The sequence below is a fragment of the Anthonomus grandis genome, chromosome 8 (genome assembly GCF_022605725.1).
Source record: "Anthonomus grandis grandis chromosome 8, icAntGran1.3, whole genome shotgun sequence".
Taxonomy (NCBI): Eukaryota; Metazoa; Arthropoda; class Insecta; order Coleoptera; family Curculionidae; genus Anthonomus; species Anthonomus grandis.
This window is the reverse complement of record NC_065553.1, coordinates 3,534,317-3,560,384: the sequence shown is the minus strand read 5'-3', so window position 1 is coordinate 3,560,384 and position 26,068 is coordinate 3,534,317. Positions and strand designations below refer to the sequence as shown.

At 32.6% G+C, this 26,068-nt stretch overlaps 1 protein-coding gene across 4 annotated transcripts; it reads right to left on the bottom strand.

Moving 5' to 3' along the window:
• Window positions 1–4,663: 4,663 nt before the first annotated feature.
• Window positions 4,664–25,816, bottom strand: LOC126739590 (uncharacterized). Of its 4 annotated transcripts, none has more exons than XM_050445345.1 (10): window positions 25,730–25,816; window positions 23,489–23,568; window positions 23,209–23,331; window positions 20,586–20,729; window positions 20,477–20,526; window positions 20,327–20,372; window positions 20,208–20,272; window positions 12,725–12,998; window positions 12,461–12,637; window positions 4,664–5,937 (listed from the first exon to the last, which is right to left on the bottom strand). In XM_050445345.1, the coding sequence occupies exons 2-10, from the start codon at window positions 23,508–23,510 to the stop codon at window positions 4,739–4,741; spliced, it is 2,100 nt and encodes a 699-aa protein (XP_050301302.1). In that variant the 5' UTR covers window positions 23,511–23,568; window positions 25,730–25,816; the 3' UTR covers window positions 4,664–4,738. The 4 variants fall into 4 exon arrangements, with proteins under 4 accessions (XP_050301302.1, XP_050301304.1, XP_050301301.1 ...); XM_050445347.1 differs by having other exon boundaries at window positions 20,586–20,706; window positions 23,209–23,370; window positions 25,730–25,788; XM_050445344.1 differs by lacking the exon at window positions 25,730–25,816 and adding an exon at window positions 25,101–25,240 and having other exon boundaries at window positions 20,586–20,706.
• Window positions 25,817–26,068: the final 252 nt, after the last annotated feature.

Below are 26,068 nucleotides of genomic sequence, written 5' to 3'. Positions count from 1 at the left end.
ATCAACATCAGCTGTGAGGCCTGTAAGGAGCTCAAAAGATACATCTTTACCATTACCATCTACATCTACAGAAAGTTCTGATGAATTGAATGAACTGAGTAGCATGAGCGATGACGAGTTTGTTCCAGAAAATCTCTTTGAACCAAAACCATTCGATCAAAGTGCACTTGATGATTTAATTAGAGACCTTGGACTATCCAAAACTTCGTCTGAATTATTGGCCTCCAGATTAAAAGAGAGAAATCTTTTAACTAAAGAAACTAAAGTTTCTTATTACCGCACTCGAGAAAAAAACTTACTTCCCTTTTTCGCTGAGGAGGACAATTTTGTATTTTGTACTAATATTTCTGGTTTAATGACTGCCATGGGCTTGCAGAAATATGAACCAATCGATTGGCGTTTATTTATTGACTCGTCAAAACGGAGTTTGAAGTGTGTACTATTGCACAACGGAAATAAACTAGGCTCCATACCAATAGCACATTCAACTAAAGTTAAGGAAGAATACCCCACAATAGCACTGGTCATGAACAAAATCAAATATAACAATCATAAATGGGTGATTTGCGTTGATCTTAAGATGGTGAACTTCCTTTTAGGACAACAAGGAGGCTACACTAAATATCCTTGTTTTATGTGTTTATGGGATAGTAGAGCAAAATCAGAACATTGGTCAAAAAAAGAATGGCCCGCTAAGGAAGCACTACTTTCAGGTAGTCTTAATGTTATAAATGAACCTCTAGTGCCACGAGATCGTATCATATTGCCACCTCTGCACATTAAACTAGGTTTAATGAAGCAATATGTTAAGGCATTAAATAAAGATGGTGAATGTTTCAAATATATTTCAAGGAAATTTCCAAGTCTAAGTTCAGAAAAACTCAAGGCAGGTATATTTGATGGTCCACAAATTCGCAAGTTGGTAAACGATCCTAATTTCACCAGCTCAATGTCAGAAATTGAGAAGAATGCATGGGATTCCTTTGTTTGGGTTATCCAAAATTTCTTAGGTAATAGGAAGGGTGATGATTACATTGCGCACGTCGAAGAGATGTTGTCACACTTCCAGCGACTTGGATGTAACATGAGCATCAAAGTGCACTTCCTACACAGCCATTTACACCATTTTCCTGAAAATCTCGGTGACATAAGTGAAGAACAGGGTGAACGATTCCACCAAGATCTTCGAACCATGGAGGAACGATTTCAGGGTCGCTGGGATGCACATATGTTGGCCGATTTTTGCTGGAGTATTCAGAGTAGCAGTTCATTCAAAACTAGTAGAAAATCATATAAAAGAAAATTCCTGAGTGTATAGTTCTTGTAATTAAAAATGTTTGTACGTTGAGTGTATTTTTAATTCCCAAAAAATACTCCCTCCTTTTAATTAAAAAACTAGAGCTGACACATATAAACTGATGACATTATTTAAGCATTAAAAATCAGCATTAAAAATAAGCCTAGAATCATAAAAATATTCCATGCAACATACATGCTGTTGGGCGGTGTTATAGGTACATATTTTGTACTGAATTTAACTTGAAGTTTCACAAACCCCATTCGGATACATGCCATACATGTGACCGTTTAACCAATTTAATAAAAAACGGGACGGAGTCCCAGAAACAATATAAAATAGAATAAGACTTACATCTTAGAAAAGTTGAAAGTGTCAAAACTCAAAAAAAACTTGATATTGCGTATGGGATGCAAAGTTTAGGAAAAACTCGAAAGATTTGCTTTGATTTGCAAAAAACCTTACCCACGCCAGTAGTTACCACGTATTATTTACGACAGTTGTGGACGTACAATTTTTGCATCCATGATATGGTTAGTGGAATATCACAGATGTTTATTTGGAATGAAACAATAGCTCAGAGAGGTTCACAAGAGATAGGTTCCTGCTTACTTAAGGTGAGTTTTGCAAAATAATATTATAAAAGTAGGTCATTGGCTATTATCCTGTTTTTTTTTTTAGTATGTTAAAAGTCTTCCTAGTACTGTCACCCATTTAATCTGCTATAGTGATCAATGTGGGGGCCAGAACAAAAACAAAAATATTGCAAAATTGTTTATGTATCTGGTGCAATCTACCTGCCTAGAAAAAATTGATCACACGTTTTTTGAAATTGGGCATTCATACATCGATTGCGATCGCTCATTTGGCCGTATTGAGAAAGTTAAAAGAACTTTTGTATCCGTTTTTGTTCCACAAGACTGAACCAAAATTATAAAAAAAACATCTAAAAAATTCACTGTGTACGAAATGCAAGAAACTGATTTTGTTTCATTTGAATATTTTAATAGTCTAATGATTGACCCAAAAAAAGACACTGAAAAAAAACCGTAAAGTGGCGTGAGATAGTGTGGTTCCAATTCAAAAAAGAAAACTTTTTTTGTTTTTTGTACAGTAATGTAAGAACTTCTTACATTCCTATAAATCAAAGTGAGAACTGCTCAATGCTTAAAACCGAAAGACCATCTTGGTCGCTAAATGACAAAGTATTTAAGAGCCTATATCCCACTCCATTGAAGATTCCGTACCTAAAATGAGGCTATGAGTGCAAAAACGGATTAACCCCAATATTATTAAGTGCTAAAAAATAGGTTTAAAAAAATACGAAAATGAGAGTGCGCAAAACCCTTTTAAAAAGACATTTTTGTAGATCGGATTAATTGAATGTTCTTGAGTGTTACTTATATTTGCGGAATTTATTTTAAATTTTTGGATATGGCTAATATTCGATTTTTTTATGTGGGTTAGTCCACTCTGCATTTAAAATTGATTGGGTTTTTTAATGGGTTACTGTAACTTAAGCTATTATAAGTATTACGTCAAAACCTGTATTACTCGTATTGCCACGAGAATAAATAAAAAAATATAGAAACTTTATTTTTTTATTAAGTAGGTAGTTATTAAATACGTAAAGTTTGTTCTTCCTCAATTGGGCCACCTCCAGTTGCTTGAGCGGATGACCTCAGATTTTTATAAAAATCTTGGTATATACAAGGGATGAATTCCATTAACTCAAGGAGATCTTTATTTTAGCTTCATTAATGGCATTACCATTTGGGTATAAAAGGGGCAGATCCTTAATTTTACTGTGTTAAAATAAACCTCTTCATTATTCGAGTATCCATTTCTATTATAGTAAAAAGATTTTTTTTAGCATGTCTTATGACTGTATGCCAGTCTTGAGGTATAAAGATATGTGGATGGAATTTCTTTTCTTTTTCTATGATTCCGAAATCTTAGTCGGATGGTAAATAGGAATGACCACTTACAAGGAATTTATGATCTATTTCTTCCATAGTAAATAATGGAGATGCAGTAATATAGTTACATATCAATGACATTTTTATATTACGATTCTGACCACCACATTGGTCAGAATACATTATAAGTCTTTTCGATGTAATAAAGTTTTAATGTAATATAAAATACAAAATCCCACCGCTTGCGGCCCCTTCGAAGCAATACTTTCATCCCATACAAACATGAACGAATTATTGCTTCCCATAGCATGTATATTAAAGCAGTAAGTCCATAACTGCTTTTTATAGTAACAATTGCCTGTGGTAAGTACATGTGTAGGAAGAGTCTTCATTAGATCAAAACAGATGACCGCTGCGTTTCCACTTTTTGCCAGTTCAGTGTGTTTTCTTAGGGTGTCTCTAGCACATAAACTTCTTACTTTTAGCAGCACAGTGGACTAACTGAGGATAGTCCACTTTGCTTCTTTAAACTTTTATTAATAATAAAGTTCAATAACTAGTTTAGTGCTGCCATCTCGTAACGAAAGGGAATAGGTCGTTTGGTTCACTGTGCAATAAATAGATTTTAACTTGACGGATAATATTCTATAATACGGTTGATTTTGAATTTTTGTGGGTTAGTCCGTTATTGCACTCATAGCCTCAAATGGGAAAATTTAAAGTAACTTCTACCTTTTATCCCACCCATTTATCATGATTTTTATTTAAATATGCCACATGAGATCAAAGGAAAGAAAAGCTCTAAGAAAAAAAGTCAGAAGACGGTTCTGGTTAACGATGAAGAAAATACAGAACTGGATGAAGACAACGACAGTATCGTGTCAGATTACGATGGTTAGACATATTTTAGTTAGTTTTTGCTGTAAATTTCGATAATTTGTTGTATAATGCAGTGTAAGTTTTTATAAAAATAGAATTGTAGCTTTTTTCCTGACTAAAATTTTCCAAAGTGCTCAGAACCATAAGGATCCAAGTGACATAAAACCAGTGAACTTTAAATTTTTTTAATCTCTAGTATACGGTATTAAAAAAAATAGTTACATAAACCACATTCTTTTATACAAAAACCATTTCAAATGCATTTAAATCAAATTTACAATAATCAATTAACTTTAACCTTAATTATCTCAAGACAGTGGCAGACGCACTTAGACCCTTATGATTCTAACCCCTTCATATTATTTATTAAAATTGGATACAAAAAATTCCAATTTCTAGGTGGGGAATGATCGGAAGTTGATAATCCGAAAGGTCTTAATCTAATTGAAGCTGAAGAAAGAAATTATGAAGGATTTGGTGCTTCCAATTTTAACAAATATTATTTTCCGTTACGTGCTTCTGTAGATATATTTATTTAGTCTATATTTTAAGGATTTGTTAAAGCACATTATTTGGTTCATAACAATAAAGCTTTATTTGTTTTGTGACCAAGTGAAACAGCTACAACAGTAAATTAGTAACCTTACGAGAACAAGTTTGGTCTTATCCCCTTAAGAAAATGACTTTGACCAATATTTTCCAAAGGTTTTATAAGTGCCATTTTCAGTTCATCTTTCAGCTCTACTTCCTTCCTCAATTTCTCCATTAAATCATCTTCTAATACCAATTGGGATTCTTGTCTATTCCTAATGGCTAAATTGTTATGACACGATTTGAAGCTGTAGCGTCCAAGGGACATGTCCAAAAACTCCTGAGCCCCTATGGTTTTTTTGAAAAACGGATCAGATCCCTGGATTTCCTTTAAGCTAATAGAAAACTGATCTGTGACGTTGATCTTTATTTTGTCTAATAAATTCACGGGTAGTTTTCCCGCGATATCATCTAATGTGTTAAAAAACGTTAAATTTTTATAATATTTTACAGTCGCTCTAATGTTTTTATCAGGAGTCATGAGGAAAAACCTCCGAGTTAACCCAGCAGATTTTAATAAATTAATTATATTTAAAATATACTCCTGATCTTTTAAATCTTCAATTTTAAGCAATAGTGGAACAAGTCCGGCTTTCCAAAAGAAATCATACACCAAATCCAGCGGAACATCCTCCATAATTTCCCCCATAGTCTCTTCAAATAAATACATTTTTAATACGGGGTTTTGAATATTTGTAATTGTCTCTTGATACAAATCAATAGTGTTATTTGTGGCATCTATTTTCACATTAAGCTCTGTTTCTATTTTATAATTTATTGGCTCGCACACCTTCGCCACTATTACGGGATGTTTTTTTAAAATGGTAACATCCACGCTACTGACAGCCAGTTGCCATATGGAATAATTTTGTTTTTCCACGGATCGCACTATAGGAGGAATTCTATAAGGAAACATCAACAGATGACCGATTTTAACCAGAACATCTTCTTTTTTCAGCTTATAGTTGCCACCTAGGTATCCATCGCCCCAATATTCGATGTATTGCACAAACTCTCTGTGGATGTCGACTTTCTTTTCACCGAATAACGATCTGGCCAGAAAGTCATTTATTAAGTTGGCAAAGTGTTTTTGCTTCTTCTGGTGGGTGTACATGTAAATTTTTGGGATGTTGTGCACGTTGTCCGTGCAGAAGAAAAAGAAAATATTTTCGTTGTCGTCCGAGGTGTTTATAAGCAGTTGACGTCTATTGCTGAGGTTTCTTGTTACGATTGGTATTTCTTTATCATCACCTACGGGTAGAAATAAATTAGGTTTTTACAGTAAAAAAAAATTAAAATAATACATAGCACATAATTTACGGAGCTTTAAGCAAGATGCCGAGAATTAGGAACAAACCAGTCTTTTGAAGTAACTGTGGAGATAGTTAAACATATTTTTACTTTAAAAGAAAATTACATTTTGAGTTAAAAAGAAAATAATTTATTTTAATAATTCACACTCCACGCATGGATTCATCCTTTAATTCTAGATCCACAATACTTATTCAAAGTTTGTATAATGCATTTATAATAATATTAATTCAAATTCAAATTCAAATTCAAATATGCTTTATTGTTTGAACAAAAAATTGTTATAAACAAAGCTTTACCTAATCCTAAAGAGACAGAGTTACAAGGTTAAAATTATATTTAAAAAAAGTTACAATGACGGATCAAAGTTAAACAGTTAAAATTTACATTTTTTTTTTTTTTTTTTTGAATTAATAAAATCAACTATATCTAACTTTTCTTAACTAAGTACAGTGCAACATCTAGGGTTAAAAAAAGAAAAACATTTAAAACAAACAGGTTAGGAAAAGAGCTAGGTCTCCCTTAATTAATTAAAATCTGATTGTCGTTGAAATATTCAGCCACAGAGTAATAAGCTCGACCACTCAGAAATCTCCTCAAGAGAAACTTAAATTTGATGAGAGATTTTGCCTCTCTAATGTCTTCTGGTAGGTGGTTAAAGATTTTTATACCTTCATAAAAAATTGATCTCTTCACCAAGGCAGATGTTGGAATGGGAAGCCGCAAATTATTCCGCTGGCGAGTGACATATCGTGGATTCTGTAGGACAAACCTGTATTGATGGGAGAAAATAAGGCATGCCACCTCCTGTATGTATAGGCAGTAGATTGTAAGAATGCCCTCCCTGATAAAATATGGTCGGCATGATTCCCTAGGTGATATCCCGCATATATAACGCACAGCACGCTTCTGTAGAACAAACAACATCTGTAGAAGATAGTTGCTTGCACCACCCCAGAAGCAGACACCATACCTGAGATGGGACTCAATCAGGGAAAAGTACACGGCTCTCCCAATCCCCATGCCAAGCTCCCGACAGGTCACCCTAACAGCAAAACAACCCGCAGAAACCCTATTGCTGAGACTCCGTATATGGTCCTCAAACTTAAGTTCCTTGTCAATCACCAGACCCAAAAACTTATTGTTAGAATAAGGCGGGACAGGGCAGTTAGCAATAAGAATATTATCAAGACTACGATTATTTGTAAAACAAATTAGTTTGGTCTTCTCTGGATTTAATGATAGTAAATTTGCCCTGAACCACTCATATATAAGTTGAAGATCAGCCAACATGGCTATTCTCAAAGAGTCGGTATCATACCCATGCCAGAGAACGGTGGTGTCGTCAGCAAAGAGCGTGAAATGCGTGAAAAAATTAAAGGCATTGAGACGCGATAATCATTTACACCTAAATCAAATTATCTATTACAAATTTTTAATTAAATTTTTTTAATTACAAATTTTGTACATATCTATAGTCGCCTCGCCGAACAAATAGAGTGCTCACGCCCGCTTTATGCGCAAAGTGTGTACCTTTAGGCCTGAGATCCTTACATATTTAGTCGAGCCGAATGCGTTACGATTTCAGTTCATAATTTTGTAGTAATTGTAAGTGATTTGAGAAGAATTATTTTGAAATTAAGTGGTGAAGCTAATATTCCTTGCAATACTGCGTTGTTACCTCCAGAAAGCAACCTCGTAAAGATTTTACTGAAAGCAAAGTATTAGAAATACATACAAAACATATAAAAAAAAGCCACTCAGAATATAAAAAAGTAAGGTACTTGAGGGGAATAAGGCCTAGCTAAGAAGAAAATTGAATAAAGTGAGAGGCTGTAATGTAAATATTTAGTTTAATACACCAAAGTGCTTATAAGGTTATATTAATTTTAACAAACTTAAATAAAATAATCTCTACAAAAACTAGAAAACAAAAAATAAATATTAAGAAAAATAACGCAAATCGGCCTTATTATGGAGGTTTAATAAAGCCTATACATAAAAATGGCACAACTCGTTAATTGGGCGAAGTTTAGCAGCCATCAGGACACTCAAAATCATCCATGTCATTGACTGTTAAGCCAACACATTCCTCATGGTACCATTTAAGACATTTGCTGCACTGCCTCATATCGGCCTGCCTGTCTTCCTCAGATCCATTTCGATTTTTTTAGGTTTTTCATTAGTTTTTACTGGTGTAAGCTCATTAAAAGAAGTGACTTTTGTTATTCGTCCCTTTAATTCAGCAAGAGGGATATGGTCATCAGTCGAATCCGAGTCAGAAGAGTAAACATTGGAATAGGAAAATTTTCCAGACTTGTTGGATGCCATTCCAGGCGGACCAGGTTGAGGAGATTCAGGTGGACGCCTATTTTCTTTGTTGGTATCATCCGGTGCCGGTACGTCTGAGAGAATTGAAGGAGCAAATGCTGTTTCTGGAATTGCCTCGGGATTTAATGGAAACAGACCAGTAGCCTTAAAACCGTTTATAGTGTTACTATGTGTCATGCATTTAACCAGTATGATGTTAAAACGTGATTTGGTCAGCTTTTTGTTAGGATTCTGATCCAAGAATAATAATAATACCTCATTATCCCAATGATGCTAAAATGAACGATATACAGATTTGTCGAGGGGTTGAAGCTCATGTGTTGTATTCGATGGCAAACAGTAGAGATCTATATCAAGCGAGTTTCCAACATCAACAATTGACAAATCAAGATGACAAGCTGCACCATCAAAAACTAAGAGGCACCTTCCTGGACTTTTGCATCGGGCTAAGTGCTTGAGGAATTCTTTAAAAAGTTCGTTAGTCATGTAGCCTTTACTTGATTTTTCCACTAGAGTTCCTGGTGGCAAATTATCATGTAATTCTGGCTTTAGCCTCTTTCCTTTAAAAATAATCATAGGAGGTATTGATATTCCAAGGGCATTGACACATCCTGCAATTGTCACACTCTAACGAGAATAGTTAGAGTGTGGCAATTGCAATATCTGCAGTTATAAATTAAAAATACTAAAAATACTTACGTTTTTGTTCGTTCCTTATAATATCACACGCGGCGACCCGTCGACACAAGTTGTTGGAATTTACTGACGCGACGCCCGAAATAGGGATGGCTGCCTAATACTGGAACTGATCCTTACAGTTGGAACATTCCTGATCCACTAGAAATTTTACGAGTCCAAGTTCGAGTCCGGACTGGTTTACGTTTAAACGATAATGCCAAGTACAAGTAGTGCGAAGCGCCCTCGGATCGGTGTTTGTTTATGTCGTATTGATGGTTCCTGGATTGGAGTCCGAACTAATTTTGTTTGGTGTGATGCGGATGGACTGGCACTGTTTTGTTGATATTCCGAAATAGTCGAAATACTCTTACCTTATTATTATTATTATTATTATTATTGTATTTTGGGTTTTAAATTACAACTGATGGGGATTTACTCTATGTTATAATAACCACAGTAGGTACCTATTTATTTTTAAGTATTAAGCACAGAACAAAAATGGTATTTATTTCTTATATCAAAAAAATATAACAAAAAACATACTTTAGTAGTAAACAGCAGAAAAATACAAAACAAAAATTATATTTAATTCTTTTACCAAACAAATATAACAAAAACATATTCTAGTAGTAAACTGCGAAAAAATGCAAACAAAAATAAAAAGTTCTTATAAAAAATATAATACCCACATAGGAAACAAAAAGTACATTTTAGGAACTGCAAAAAGTACAAAACAAAACTAATTTTCTATAATTTTAACGACCGACGGACGGACGGAGGACGACAAGTTGCTGTGCTTCCAAGAATAGTAAGGTAATTTAATATCAATACCACAGCATAAAGAAACCTGCAGTCGCACTTCAATAAAAATACATTGGCTTGAATAAGCGAGTTCGGTGCATGTGTACTAACGCAGGCGAGGCATTTTTGCTTATAGTAGGGATGCCGCTGACACTCGCTACGGTCTTTTGCCTTTGCTAGAGCCGGACTTAAACATTTTTTTAGATGTTATTATCTTGTAAAATAAAAATACCTACATAGTACAAATATTGATTTTTTAATATAAATAAAGTTCATACATTAACAAAATATTTAAACAAAAATAAACATCGCATTTCTACATCTAACAACGACGATATAGAAGAATACGTGCAGGAAGTTAATTAGGTATGAACCATAACTTTAAGAGACCATTATTTGAGTAATTTTAAAACAAAAAGTTCATATAAACATATGTCCAGAAATTCTTCGTTCTCAATATACAGGGTGTTAAAATTTAACAACAACTAAAATATATGCCACTGATTTTTGTGCAATTTTTATTATGTTCTGTGGATTATACAAATAAAACTTTTCTGTCTCTTGAATTTTTTTCGTATCTTGCTTAGTTAATAATAAATTCCAAATGAAACTTCCTCAAATTCCTTGTGTGATCGAGGGATATGCAATTAAGTGGACTTTTTTTCTCAAAAAATAAGCGAGATACGAAAAAGTTGTATTTGTATTTGAGTAAATCAAATAAGATATTAAAAATGGCACAAAATTCAGGTGCCCCAATTTTTTTGCCACAAATATTTCTTCAGATCCCGTTCGAGATTACACTGAACCTAATAAATTTAATAATGTTAGGGGTAAATTAGCTCCTTAATGTTATAAATAACACCGCCAAAGAACTTGCGGACCTATGTTCATATGAACTTTTTGTCTTAAAATTACTCAAACAATCGCCTGTTAAATAATTTATGGTACATACTTAATTAACACCCTGTATAGTAACGCTTTTAGATTAACATCTGACTACATAGTAGTTTAAGGGATAACTAATTATACAAATAAAGTAATATTTCAAAACAAATAGAAACTCTTAGGCCAATAAATAAAGACAAATAGTTGGCAACAATTCAAAACAATTCTAACATCTGCGAATTTTTGTTATATTATTAAGTACCAACTAAAGTAAAAGTATACAATTTTGCAACTCTTTTAAATATGGCAACACTGTTAAAATGGCAGAAATATAAATATTGTCCTTAAAAATCCAAAAAAAAAAATATTACATTGCTGCAACTTTAACTGATGCTTAATTATGTTATTTAAGCCATACAGCCAAATTTGCAGCTATTAAAAACTTTGGCAAAGTCAATTATTTTGCTTCATTAATAATTTTTGACATACCCCTCTTTTAATAGAAAAGTTTTTATAAAAAACGCTACGCTTTGTAAAAACGCTATCAAAATAGTCACTAAGTACGGCGCTGAACTAGGCGATACACCTATGAACACAGTTCGATAAACAGTGAGCTCGGCATCCGGAGAACATGGCTGCGGCATGGCTAAGGATGCTATTAGTTCGCTTACATTTTCGAGCGGAGTGCGACTGCTGGTTTCTTTATGCTGTGTCAATACCGACAAATAATCTATGTTTTAAAAACAATTTAGTAGTAGCTACTAATTTTAAACGAATGGCATTATTTAAATGAATGGCATAATTCTAACAGAACATGGTACATCTTTATATTATTTTTGTTAACATTTAGTTATTTGGTTATTATGCTTTTTTGTTTAAATAATATCGCAAAGAATTAATTAATTTTTCTTAATACCTTTTTTTTTTATTTTCGATTTGATTTTAAGTTTTTGCTTTTTTCTTATAAACATTAATCGGCGTCATTTTAGTTCCATAGGCCGCAATGTACTTGGATTCCGTTCGGAGTTCGGACTTGAACTTGAAACTGATCCGTGGAACAGTTATTTGCTTGGACTGGATCAGTTTGGAACTGATCCGAAAAATTTGTTGGATCAGCCATCCCTAGCCCGAAAGCGAGGAACGCGGGTAGTCCCTTTGAATGTCGTTTGTAAATGGACCAATAGGAGACGCGGACCCAACGCAATCGATTTGCGATTAATTTAAAGCGGTTTTTTTGAATATAGGCCTTATTACCTGCAGGTACCTTACTAAAAGTGAATTTTACCAGGTACTTTCTGTTTTAAAACCAAAATACATTTTTATCTGTAACTATCAATTTAATCAACTACCTGTTTATCTGACGCCGAAAGTATAAAGGTATTTTAAGTCAACAATAACTCTTTGTCTGCCTCCAATACTCCTTAATTTTATTTAAGTTCTTATCTTTCTGGCTTCATAAAAAAATATTATTTCTTACTTATTGTAAAACTTTATTAATATACCTACTTATAAAAGAAAAATTTTTAAAAAAATATTTAGTCAGAGCAATATACAAGCAAACTTCGCTAGTCTAACTCGGCCGAAAACCGGTGAATCAAAATACGGGTTTTTCACGCACTTTTTTTACTCTATCTGTTTGTCGCGATGACCTAGCAATATTCTCTTGTAACTCTTGTAAATTTTCCAACAAGATTGAAATTGATTTTTTCTCCAAATCTCGCCATCTTGCCACCAAATTCAAAAGTTCCTCCCTAACCCTCCAACTTACTTTTACAGTCACAAACTCCCTGGGATTTGTGAATAATATCCGCCCTCAACTTAAGCTGCCTTTCCACATTGCTTTCGGCCGATGCAGTGGTGAAAACGACGAATTTCTTATTGTCTACGTCTTGTCGCAATTTTATCGCCTGCGCTTGAGTCATAAATTTAGCTAAACAGAATCTACCTGCAAATCAACGGTAAACTGTCAAACAAAATTTTTGTTTTGTTTTTCGAATATTCAATTCAACCAACTTTTTTAAATCTATTTTACCTTCTCCAAATGACCCAATAGATTTCACGTTATTAGATATATCCTTGAACTGGATGGCAAACGTAGTGGAGAGTGCAGGTTTTTCTTTGGCTTCCTTAAGGTCAATTTGAACCACAGCGTCACCAAATTGTCCCCATTCCTTATCGTTAAGGGATATCTTAAAGTCTTTTACCGTGGGGTCTAGAGCTAAACTAACAGCCCAATATGCTGTTACAGAGCATACGTATGCCTTGTTGTTACCTTGTGGGAGATCTGTGTTTCTTGGTCGATATTTCTATATACAAAAACATAGTTTTATAACAACGAAAAACTACAACCTTTCTTTGTTAATATTTTTATAAAAGTTACATTTTACGAATGATGTTAGGAAATAGGCAGAAAATAAATTACTCTACAGCTCCAAGGTTCTGTCAATACTCAAGTATGATGGTTTTGTTATGATAGTTGAAAAGGAATAACCTCAGTACAAATAAAAAATCCAAGGCAAGGTTAAAATGAGTGAATTAAAAGAACTTGTAAATACACACTTTCCAGGTTCCACCATAGCTAAAGTCCAGTTCAGAGATCTATTAGAATCTTTCATGTGTCGCAGATGCCGCACTAACTAGTCCTTGTGCCTATGTCATATTTATTGTTGCATGATATATATGTTTAAATGGCAAAATTTTATATTGTCTATCTATGAAATCATTTTAAATATACGTAAAACCCCATGTTTTATACAATTTTTTATTTTTCTTTCGAAAATGTCAATTTTTTGAAAGAAAATAATATCACAAGAAAATAATATCAAAAAATTGACCGCGGACTAAAATCCAAGCATCTTACAAAATATTTTAAATACTTCCAGCACTCACAGCTTTGTCACCTCTTTTTAGCCAGTCTATTAAACAAAGATAAAACACCTGCGTTCTGGCGATTCCTACTTTAGGCTGTGCAAGTGATTGTGTATCTCTCTCTATCCCACTGATTTTAAGAATTACGGAGCCGTACCCAAATAAATTTTTGGGCAGTTTTTGTATTACTTTCGACGTGTTTTTAAAGAGATCTTTAAGGATGGGTCTATCCCCTTTAAAATAGTTGTTGGATGGGTCTATCACCTAACACCTAGTTGGGAGGGGGGCCATGGTGAGGTTATTATTTGATGTGTTTTGCCGGTTATGCTTTTTACATGTTTATGAAAGTAAACAATTTAGAATTTGGCCTGTATTCGTCTAAATTTTTTGCAGTTTTTACTGTGAGGAAGTGTGTTTTTTTATTTGTGTTTGTGGATTTGTTTTGGTATTATACCTAAAGATCTTAAAATGTTTCGACCCTGGGAAAATAGTCAGGAAAATTTGGCAAATGAAGAGGAAAGTGTGTGCGGGCTTATGGAGACCGTGGGTGTACAAGAAAGACAATAATATTTGTGATAAAAACAATAAGAGTGATCTGGACAGTGATTTAGACTTACAAAGTTCTGATAGTTCATTTTCTAGTGTTGAGGAAGCAAAAAAAAGCAAGGGAAGTAGAAGCTACAGAGAAAATCAAGCAGTTTTAAAACGTAATTGTTTAAGTACGGACGCCAAACAAATTTATCTAACAATCTAAGGAACGATCCTCAGTTCACAAATGATTGTAGTGTTTTGCAAAAAAACAGCGTTTTTAACAGGGGTTCCCTATAGTACAATATGCCTGTAAAAAAAAGGATTAAAGGCAGAATAAAAAGGAAAGATGCAGGACAATCAAAGGGACTTGACACGGATATTGCCAAATTGCTAAGGGAAGTTGTGTATTCTAAATACAAAAACAATGAGGTTCTGACCATAGAGACACCTTATCGGCAAGGGACAAACATTTCTCAGTCTCAACCTTGTGGAGATACCTGATAAAACTTGGATTTAATCTTAAGATAGTTAACAAAAGAGCTGCTGTAATGGAATTGTCAGGTGGTGTATAGAATATTTGAGGAAAATTTAAAAAAATTGGGAGGAAGAAAGATCCATATATTATTTAGCCGAAACATCGTATGATACATTTATGATTGATGTATGATTTCCATTCTCTGGGAAAAAAGTCCCTTTTTTGCTATAGTAAGGAAACCATATTTTTATTAATAAAACAAGTTTAAAATTTAGTTTTTTACAGCTTACTGCTCCTGTTTGTCCTTCAGTGACTCAATAAAGACTGCTTCTTTCACCATTCTCTGGAAAAAAGTCCCTTTTTTGCCATAGTAAGAAAACCCTATTTTTATTAATTAAACAAGTTTAAAGTTTTGTTTTTTTTCAGCTTACTGCCCCTGTTTGTCCTTCAGCGATACAATAAAGTATATATAATATAATGCTTTAGTATCCATATGCTGATGTGCGAGATGAAGTTGGAATCCATGGCGGCAACAGAGAAATTGTTTCCTTCCTTAATGGAAGAAACTGCTAAAGAACAATTGCAAAAAAACAGAATTTAGAAAATTGTATTAACTTTTTGGGCCAGATTCAAAAGAGTGGTTAAATTTATAAAAGTATTTAGTATTCTCACTGTAGTTTTAGGATCCAGTATACTTAAAATGTAGTGTTTTGTATAAGATTTTTAGTTTTTAGTATAAGCATTTATTTTTGTTAATTTTTATCTAATCTCTCCTAATATGCATAATAACTAAATACGAGGCAAACAAATTAATAAATATTACATTCAGGATGTAAAGTGTGTTTTTTTTATAAGTAAAACTTATGTCTTTTAAACGCATAAAGTATAGATAGCTAGATGATTTTTAATGTAAAAGTTTATTTTAAATAATATACTTCCAATTTTCTGACTACATAATTACTTTTTATCAAAAGAAGTTGGTTCTAAATATAGAGATGGGGGATTTTCATAAGTATATTATTATAATAATATATCATAATATGTATTAATTAAAAAAAACTATAATAAAGGACATTGAATCTGGCAGCCAAAATCACCATTAATAATCACCACCATGTAAAAATAAATCTCAATTCCCAAAAAAAGGAAATATATAAAATTTGAAGACAAACCAAAACATTTTACACTCTTGTATCAAAAAGTAAATATTTAATGCCTTAATCTACAGAATAAATGGGTCTAAGTAATTCGTATCACCTATTCTCTCATCACTTGTTATAAGGGACTGATGGCGCTAAAAACTAAACTTATTAAATTAAAATTTTTGCTTAAACTCATTTTACGTACTTAAATCTTACATTTAAATTAAATATTATCTTGCTATCAACTATCCTGAATTTCTAACTTAATAAAACTAAACCCAAAAATCCCGAATAATAAAGTTTTAAATACAAATAAATTTTAAGGCCGGACCTGTGCAACTTTTCACGCTTGAGTGGCTATGACTAATGACTAAGGTCAGGCGTTTAACAAAATAGTACGTGGGCGCATGTAGTCAAATTTTACGAATCAAATGTATAAATTCTTAAACAAATGCTTAAAACAATTATTTATTTAATGAAATTATTAAATATCGTTTAGAATATTACTTTATGACTCTTTCCACATAAAATTTTGCGATTTAAACATGCATGTCATGTGATAATACAAGCAACACCGGTACACGGACTATTCGCGGTACATCAAAGATTCTAATAGATCTCTGAACTGAACTATACCGAACAAGGTCGTATAAGAGACAAAGGCCTCACACAAATGTTAAAGGATTAATTACGCTTTAGACGGGATCTGGAGAATCCTAACTTTTATTCACATGCGCCCAGCCGTCTTTTGAACTGCTACTTAAGCAGCTCAGCGACGCATCTGGGGGGTCTTTCCAGCTCCCGAGTCTGTCAAAGGTGAACCGTGCTGTCCGCTGTGACGGAGAGAGATTAATCGTGTCGTGAAATAAATCTAGTATCATCTCTCTCCGCCAGCACATTTTTAGCTAAATTAATACTAAAAACTAAAATTCATTAGTGTTTCTTCATTTTCAATCAAATATTTTTTGAAGCAGGATGGTTCTTAGTGGTTCGATGCCTCTTGAAACTTCGTAAATAATTTTCACGGTTGGTGACATTTTATTTGGTGTACCGTATTTCCATTGAGAAATCTCTCTTAGGGCTCCTTGAATATGAATTTGAAAACCGCTAGCCATGACCCAGCAGTGATGGGGATTTCGCCCTGAAGCCAAAAAGCAGATAATTTCACCGCCCCTTAGCCCCGTCAACCCACATCATGCCTTAAGCCCTATGTGGTGAGAAATATCGGGCTATCGCCCCCGAAGAAAGAACACCATGGAACTTGACCCGTAAGCTTACTAGTCTTTTTCTTTTCCTCTTTAATTGATCTTAACCATATTCTTTTGATATCTTTGTCGTTTAACTTATGATATATATTTTTATTTATTTTTGTTTACATTTTTAATACCATCATATATATTTACTTTCCATGTAGATTTTGTTTGCCTTACAACTTTAATAAACACCCTAATTAAATTAAATTAAGGTGTTTTACTACTGAGTGAGTGAGTGTGACTGAGACAACTGATCATACAGAGAACCCACGAAGCCGGCCTGATAGGTTCTTCTTTTTATCATTTAAATTTAACAGGGTTTCTGGAACCTATCAGATCTAGGGAGTTGTTCTTGTTGTTTCCACCCGCTTTTTGCAACTGGATTGGGGAAAATCAAGGAACAATCACAAACTACAAGAACTAAAACTAAATAAAACTCGAAAGGAGTTAAATCCCTAGCATCATAAATCCTAGTCATTTTTGACCAGAGCATCAACTAAAACGGACAAAGGAGGTTACACATCAACAAGGCCACACACAAAGCAAAAACTGCTCTAGGCAGATGCAAGAGGAAAAACAGAAGATTTCAATTCAATCTATGACATGCCATCAGACAAGATTTTTTGTAAAAATCACAGAGAGGCAAGATTGGAGGGGTGCTCCTCCAATAAAAACAGATCTACTCTGTTACACAAACGGCTCAATAACCAATTATTTCCATAAGTTTGGGGAATTATACCTTAGGCAGAAAATGTTGCCATTTAACAATGTGGTATACATATCCAAGAAAGACAAACCTAACATAAAAATATAGTTCAAAATTCGTAGATAGCCACGCGGCGTTAAATCGCAATCAGCTCTTTCCTTAAGGTCAAATACAGGTTAATAAAATTATTTGAGTGCCCAGGACAATATAGACATATTCAATTAACTAGCTCTAGAATGGGTAATGAACGCCCCTATGGAAATGAAAAAGAAGATAAGTTATGATTATCTAATAACGATCTAATTATCAAAGATAATATAAGAGAAGATGAAGTTAAAATGACTCGTAAATATTCGTCCAAACTATAAGAGGCTCTATTCAAAAGAAAAAGCATAAGTTTTCCCTTGAATTGCTTCAGAATATGATTTTATTATAATTTTCTAGCTCAAGTATATTGGTGCGTTTCTAGTAAGTGAAGATCTAGAAATAGTACGAACGAGAAGAAGAAGTAAAACAACATCACTCATTTGACGAGTCATATAGCCTGTGTCAGGGAGCAGCATAGTCATAGATTTCCTTTTTTTGAATCACCAATAAATATTTAATAACAAAAGTATCGGTTAGTTAGGATATTTCACGAATCAGGTAGTACAAAAATATAAGATGGTAAATATAGATGGTACTTGCTCACTCGTTTGCTTGCTTCTTCAGGGCTACTAATCAGAAAATCAAATAAAGAATGTTTTACGGATATAGTATATAGGATATAGTGATCACGATTAATAAATAAGAAATCATCTAATTTAAAAATTCATTAGAATTGGAACCCTCGATTGGGTAGTTAGCTTTTTACTCACACATTAGAAACTTCCACAAGTTCATCAATAAATTTAATTTTTTTGAGAACTGTCTTAAATCCTGCGAACGTAAATTTATTTTCTTGGAACAATTAAATGCTTAAGCCTGAGATAACAGATGTAGGACAGAAGTGGTTTCTAACAACTATTTCGTTAATGTAGGTAGGGAACTTAAAAATGCAAAAATAGTCCTCGTACACAAACAGGGTGAAAAGAATTTGACAAGTACCTATCGTCCAATTACTCCAACAAGCATCAGAAGCAAAGTTATTGAAAAATGTTATTGTGGGGGGTTGTTGAAATATCTTGAAAATAATAACCTACCGCATAAAAATCAATATGCTTTCAGGGAGAACTGGAACACTAAAGATGCACTTTATGGAGCACACAATCCTGGGGGATCTGGATAAAGAAAAAAAGTCATGTTAGTATATTCCTGGACCTCAAAAAGGCTTTCGATACTGCGGACCAACAAACACTGTTAAGAAGACTATCGAATGTGGGAGTTAGGGAAATACCAATGACCTTGGAAAAATCTTATCTAGAAAGAACTTAAGTAAAATAAGTGAGAAATTAAGGCTAGAATGTGGTGTTCCGCAAGGAATTGCACTACTATCTACCCTACTTTTTCACATCTACATCAATGATTTGTTCTCAACACAGGAGGAGGAAGAGATTTTTTGTTATGCAAATGACTCAAAAATTATTATCAAAGGTGTGAACTTCCATATTACTAAAATAAAGTTGAAGTAGAATTAAATGAAATAAAGAAATGGATGTGTGGCAACATTAACACTTAATCTCCTCAGTAGCTTGCAGATTACACAAAAACTGATTTTTAAGCTCTTAAAAATAAACGATACCCATCAGGAAAGTGAACTACTTAATCCAATGCAACTTCATGTAAAAGCTATAATAAGATTTATGTAAAAAACACCGAAGTATAAGAATCATATAATGTATGCTGTATGGGTTGAACACAAGAGTGCTGCACAAAGGAATGTATACTGCAGGAGCCCAAGCACTGCATCTGCCTGCAAAGTCATGGGTATTGTGTGGGACCAAAGGTATATAATGTTCTACCAATAGATATAAGGGATATGCTTCTTCCCTTCTAATATGTAGATGCAAAAAAGATATTAATAAGTGAATAAAGGATAGCGATTTTCTAGTTAATAATGCATATGTATAAGTTAATATAGTTTAGAAGTTAAGTAGGATTATAGTTATAGAATTCCCTGAAGAAAAAAAATATATGAATTTTGGGAATAATAGGCATGTTTGCTTTTGATAGATTTTTATTGTGTCTTACCATTTGTATGATTGTATTAAAATCAATATTATATGATGGGTATTTTTTTCTTTTTTTAATATTGTTCATAATTTATTGTTACAGTTATTTATAATTTCTGACGTATTTTTATTTAATGGACTAGATATTATGGATAAGTAAACCTCAGTGGAAATAAAATCTGGGTATAATATAAACACAGCATTTTAAATGTTATAGCAGCATGAGGGAGAACATGAGGGAAAATTTTGCTTTAGTTGATATTTTATATGTAATTTATTATTTTTTGTTACCTTTAGTTGAAATGGAGATATGTATATAATTATTGTTAGTGTATGTTTGCTTCTCTGCTAAATAAATAAAAATAAATAAATAAATATAATGGGACTTACCTCTCTTACACTTTTGTAGTCACAAACGTCTTTGAAATCGCTTATACTCAAATAGGTATCGAATGCTGAAAAAGTAAGTAAAATTAAAAAGTTATTCAAAGAATTTTTTTAACATATACCATGTATTGGCACCCTCCTTGGAGTGGGTTTAAAGTCTCCTGCACCCTGAAAATATCAATAATCCTTTTATATTATACTTAATCGACACCAATGTTTCATTCATTAAATAACTGATACACATTATTTAATATGTGAAATTAAAATCTTACCAGTTGTTGCACCGGATGATCATCAATCTCATTAGTTCCTAAAGGTTTTCCTAAATATATATAAATACATAAATAAATATCACTACTGCTAGCATCATTTAATACAAACCTTTCTTTAGTTTTTTGCTACGCTGTAACCTCTTCAAGTTCCTCTTGTGGGTTTTGCTACCCTGATGGATTGTGTAAAAATGCAAGTCGGTAAATTCGGTATCGCACACGCTACACTGAAACTGAGGTTGGGTTTTATGTAGGGCTATAAAAGATTAAAAATTGGATTAGTTGGATTCTTGGACGGGTTAGTAAAGTAAGTAGTAGCTTATTTTTTAAGTTTTTTTTTCAGAATCTAGGCATTTGGTAGAGAAAATTTAATTTTTTGTTTGTAGTGAAGAACCCTATCATCCCAGATTAGACCACGAATGTTCTAGCAGAAGTCCACCTCTTCAAATATTTGAATTTCATTTTTTTCTATATGTTCCTGAAATGTTTTGCGTTTACTCTATGAATAGCATCAAATTAAAGAATCTATTTATTTATTTATTTACGGAATTTATTTACAAAAAGAGTTACATAGCATACCCATACAAACATATATATTCAGATACAAAACCATCTACAAATCAAGGAAAGGTGTAGATGAGTTAATTAATTAAAGCCCCTATAAAAAAAGATGTTATCCTAGAGTCAAAAAAGCTTATTTGTCCTTACAGACTATTAGCACTTCGAGCCATTCGTGTAATTGGCTCATTAATACCATAATTGGTACTGTGGAATGGGACTGAAAATATTTCTGATTGTCTATTCAATCTGGAAGGCACCCTAAGTTTAAAAAGAGACAATAACTCGGGACAATCTATAGTAGCATTTAAAACCTTATGCATAAAACATAAGTCGAGAAATGTTCTTCGTGACTCTAATGTGGGTAAGTTCAGGTTATCCCTGACCCACTGAGAGTAATACTCCTGTCTCCTGTAACCACATCTAAAAGCAGCCACCCTTAAAAATTTATTTTGAGTTTTTTCAATCTGCTCAATGTAGCAGTTATATGACGGGGACCACACAATTGAGCCATACTCCAAGATGGGCCTAACTAGAGAGCAATAAAGTAATCTAAAAGTAAACAAAGACAAATCAGTTGTAGACCGTTGGATAAAACCCAGCATTTTCATTGCCCTACCAGTTACCTGATTGATGTGACTTTTAAAAGACAACTTGGAGTCAATAAATATTCCTAAGTCAGAAACCTCTGTTTTGACACCAATTGCTACATTATTTATTTTATAAAGAAAAGCAATAGGGTTTCTTTGCTTAGAAAAAGTAATTTTATGGCACTTATTGATATTAAGGGCCATTCTATTCAAGTGGCACCAATCAAAGAACAAATTAAGGTCTTTTTGCAGGAGCACAGCATCGGAAAGGGATGTGATAGGCCTAAATAGCTTCACATCATCAGCAAACATTAGCACACGACAATTTTCAAGTTTCCAAACTAAATCAATCAAAAAGAGGGAAAACAAAACAGGGCCTGAGTGAGAGCCCTGTGGCACCCCAGATGGCACCAAAATTTCAGAGGAACATGTACCTCCAAGATTAACAATCTGGGTTCTACCTCTGATGAATCTCGAGATCCACTGAAGAAGAGGCCCCACAATACCTAAAGCCCTAAGCTTCTGCAAGAGTACCTCATGGTTAACCCTATCAAAAGCCTTGGAAAAATCTGTATATATTGAGTCAACCTGAAGTCCCTTCTCCAAGCTGCGGTAGAGGTAGTTGACATACAGCACCAAATTAGCACCAGTAGATCTGCCTTTTATAAATCCAAATTGCTCAGGATTAAATAAAGATTTAAAACTCCAGGCAATCCTATGACTGACCAGGCAGTCAAGCAGCTTTGACAACTCAGATTGGTTACACACAGCTCGATAATTGGAAATTTTGTTTCTACTACCAGATTTAAAAAAATCACTGCTATACATACATATTCCAAGAAAATCGTCATGGAGAGAAATTTTGTTTAGAATGTACTGTCAAGCAATACTCCAATATATCAAAAAGAGACTAAAATATATGTGTAGTGGCTTCAAAAAACTAAATATTAAAAGTTTATTTGATTAAGTTTTTAAATTATATATTTTATAAATTATTGTGGCTTTTTATACATTAAAATTTATAGTTGAAAAAACCCCCTAAAAATAAGTACTGGATTATTTAGAACTTTTTTCGATCCCAATATTTCTTGAGACTGTCTAGCAATTTTAATATAAAATAATAATCAATATGTCCCAAATATTCAAAACAGAGTTCATTCCATGATAATCAAATCAACCCAAATAATTGAATTATTACATAATGACTTATGTATAAAGTATATAATAATGCTAATGCAAAATAAAGTACAAAAGAAATTAAGTGAAAATAATTACTATTGTTTAGATTCATTTCTAAATATTAAATTTCATGAGAAAAAACTCACAAAAATAGACTATAGACTTTAGATTAAATAAATATGTTAAAATTGGATACATAGGTCACATGTGGTCAGTTTTATCAATAAAACGTATTAAAAAGTAAAATTATTACATAGTTTTAAAGAATTCACCTAGACTGTAAAAAGACCTTGTTGGAAGCACATATTTGATTGTCTTTAAACTGAATTAAATAAAATGATTTTTACCGCATACATGTTCTAAACCTAATTTAAATCTACTTAAATATACGTTTTTTTTAATACTCACCATCATCTTCTGGTTGTTTTTTTCGTAGGCGGTATCTATGTCGTGCCCCATTAAGGTGGTTTTGCTTGTCATTTTCATGCAGTATGATATCACAATCAGTACAGCGAAAATACTGATGCTCTCCTGGTTAAAAACAATTCACTTTCAGTAACTGATTCTGGTCTGTGGTTTAAAATGACACAATTAGTTATAAATAAGCATTTTAATTGGGTCTAATGAAATGCTTTAACAATGATTATGTAGGTCAATAGAATTGTGATTATGTAATTGTTTTTCTCACCCTGTTTAGGAATAGATTCCATGCCAAAATAATTTCATGAATTGAGACGTGTATAGAAAAACTTCCTATGTGATCATTATCTGGAATTTAAAAAGAAAAATTGTTTTATTATTGTGATTTTATGAAAACAGTCATAGCTTTAGGACAGTGTTATCTTTAAATAAATACTTGACTGCTGATACATTAAATCAAATAATGTAAGGGTATCAGATAAAAATTATTTGATCACACTAATTTAATTATCTTGACTCCCTATTTAATACATACAAGTAATAGTTATGAGTCAGTAGTTATTATCATTATAGGTGAAATGTTTTTCTTTTCAATATACCATCCAAAGACTATAGATTTTTAATTGATCATAGAAATTTATTTTTTATTTATACTGCACATTAAGCAGCATTAAATAATTCATAGCCTGTAATAATGTAAGTAAGTTAAGGTATGTAATTCATATTTTGCCAGTGAGAACTAACCAAAAGTACTTAAAATTTACTAGGAAGGAAGGTTTTTAGGAAGAAGCTTTTTAGGAAGGGTGTGTTTTCAATGTTTCCTTAGAACATAAAAATATCCCTTTGGCTTTCAAGCCCAAAAAACAGAAGATACAACCTTTGAACTGACCAGTACAATTTCAAATCTATTTGAATAAGACAAAAAAATATTTGTTTTTTTATGGTTCTAGCCAAAGCATTTGTTTTTCTTTTTTTGAACTTGTTGAAAAATGAATTAAAAAATGTTTGATATTTATATCATGGGTGTGGCTCTAGAACCTTTTTAATTTATATTTAAAAAAATAGGAGTTCAAAAAGTGATTGTAAATGATGCTGTTAGATCAGGTGAAACTATTGAATGTGGAGTTTCTCAGGGAAGGCATTGGACCAGCTCATTTTCTTAATTTATATGCAATTGGTGTCAAAACAGAGGTTTCTGACTTCAGAATATTTATTGACTCCAGGTTGTCTTTTAAAAGTCACATCAATCAGGTGACAGATAGGGCAATGAAAGTGCTGGGTTTTATTCAGCGTTCTATTAGTCACAAAAACATTACTTACTCAACTTATGTTTTATACATCAGGTATTAAATGCTACTACAGATTGTTCTGAATTATTCTCTCTTTTTAAACTTATGGAGCCTTCTAGACTCCCCATTCCATCATACCAATTATGGTAATAATAAGACATTTACACAAATGGTTCAGAGTGCTAATGGCCTACCAAAACAAATAAGCTTTTTTGACTCTAAAATGACATCTTTTAAAACTCAGTTAAAAAATATTATTTCATATAGTCTCTAAGTGTGCAGCTACACATAAAGCTGGTAGAGGAGAAGGTGGTGGAAAGGAAGATAGAGAGTATTTCGGACCCTGGCTACATATGTCGCTGGTTTGGAAGCTTATTTTAATGTGCAAATTATAAAAATAGTATAGAACTGAGGTGACGGTGATGTCGTTTTTATGGAAAAATATGTCTGGCTGATAATGTATATTTAATCGATTATTCAACATTAAAATTAAAGTTTCAGAATACATTTTCCACATGTACTTCTTCAAAACTCAATACGAAAAAAGCTAATACACATGAAAATACCAAACAAATTTAAACACTCCCCTACCAGCTAGCAAGTACGCGTCTTTCCAGTATGCGTTCATCCATATGTGTGACCAAACATATTTAATTTAGGGCTATTAAATGCTCCTCTTTCCTCCTGATCTCCTGTCCTCGTTTATATACACCATACTGATTTATGGATAATATCTTTGGTATGATCACTTTGTGATGTGTTGTGTCTTTTCTTTTGCTATGATACTGTAATTATATATGCTTTTACATATATTTTTTATGGTTGCATAGGTAAGCTATTCTAAACTAACACTTTTGTAAATAGATTCTGTAAAAAATTAAGATCAGAATCAGAAATATTAGTGAGATCTTAGACACTGGGTATGCTAATTCTACATTTGATATCAGGAATTATTGCAGAAAGAAATGAAAATGCAGTTAAAGTTGAATGGAAAGTACATAGAAAGTAGTCTTAAATATTTTTAATGCTAGACGTCTAATTTAATATTATAATAATACAATTCAAAAATAAGTACTACTATAAGGGCCTATAAACTGAAACTTTCAACTTCTTTAGCAAATTTAAAAATGTACTTAATACAGTACAGTGAATTTTACAGTGCACTTGTATTTACAGTACAATATTGAAATAAAATTTTATATTTATTTAGGTGTTCTTACCCTGTTAATATATTTATATTATGGAATTTTCGCTTTGCAATATTTGTTTTGGTTTGTTGATAAAATTTTTTAGGGTTAGCAGCTGCTCTATTATAGGTTATGTTAAATACAATGACAGATGACATTTACTTAAATACTGTTACGTGACGCAAGACCTTAAGCATGATTTAAATATTTCTAATTCGCAACGGAATAACATTTGATTCCGTATATACATAAAAAAATATTTAAAATACATATTAATTCTCTGAATAAACTATAAATTCCAATTTATATTAAAGATGGATCTTAATATTACATATAACAATTTAAATATTGTATTCACAGCCAAATAGTTTT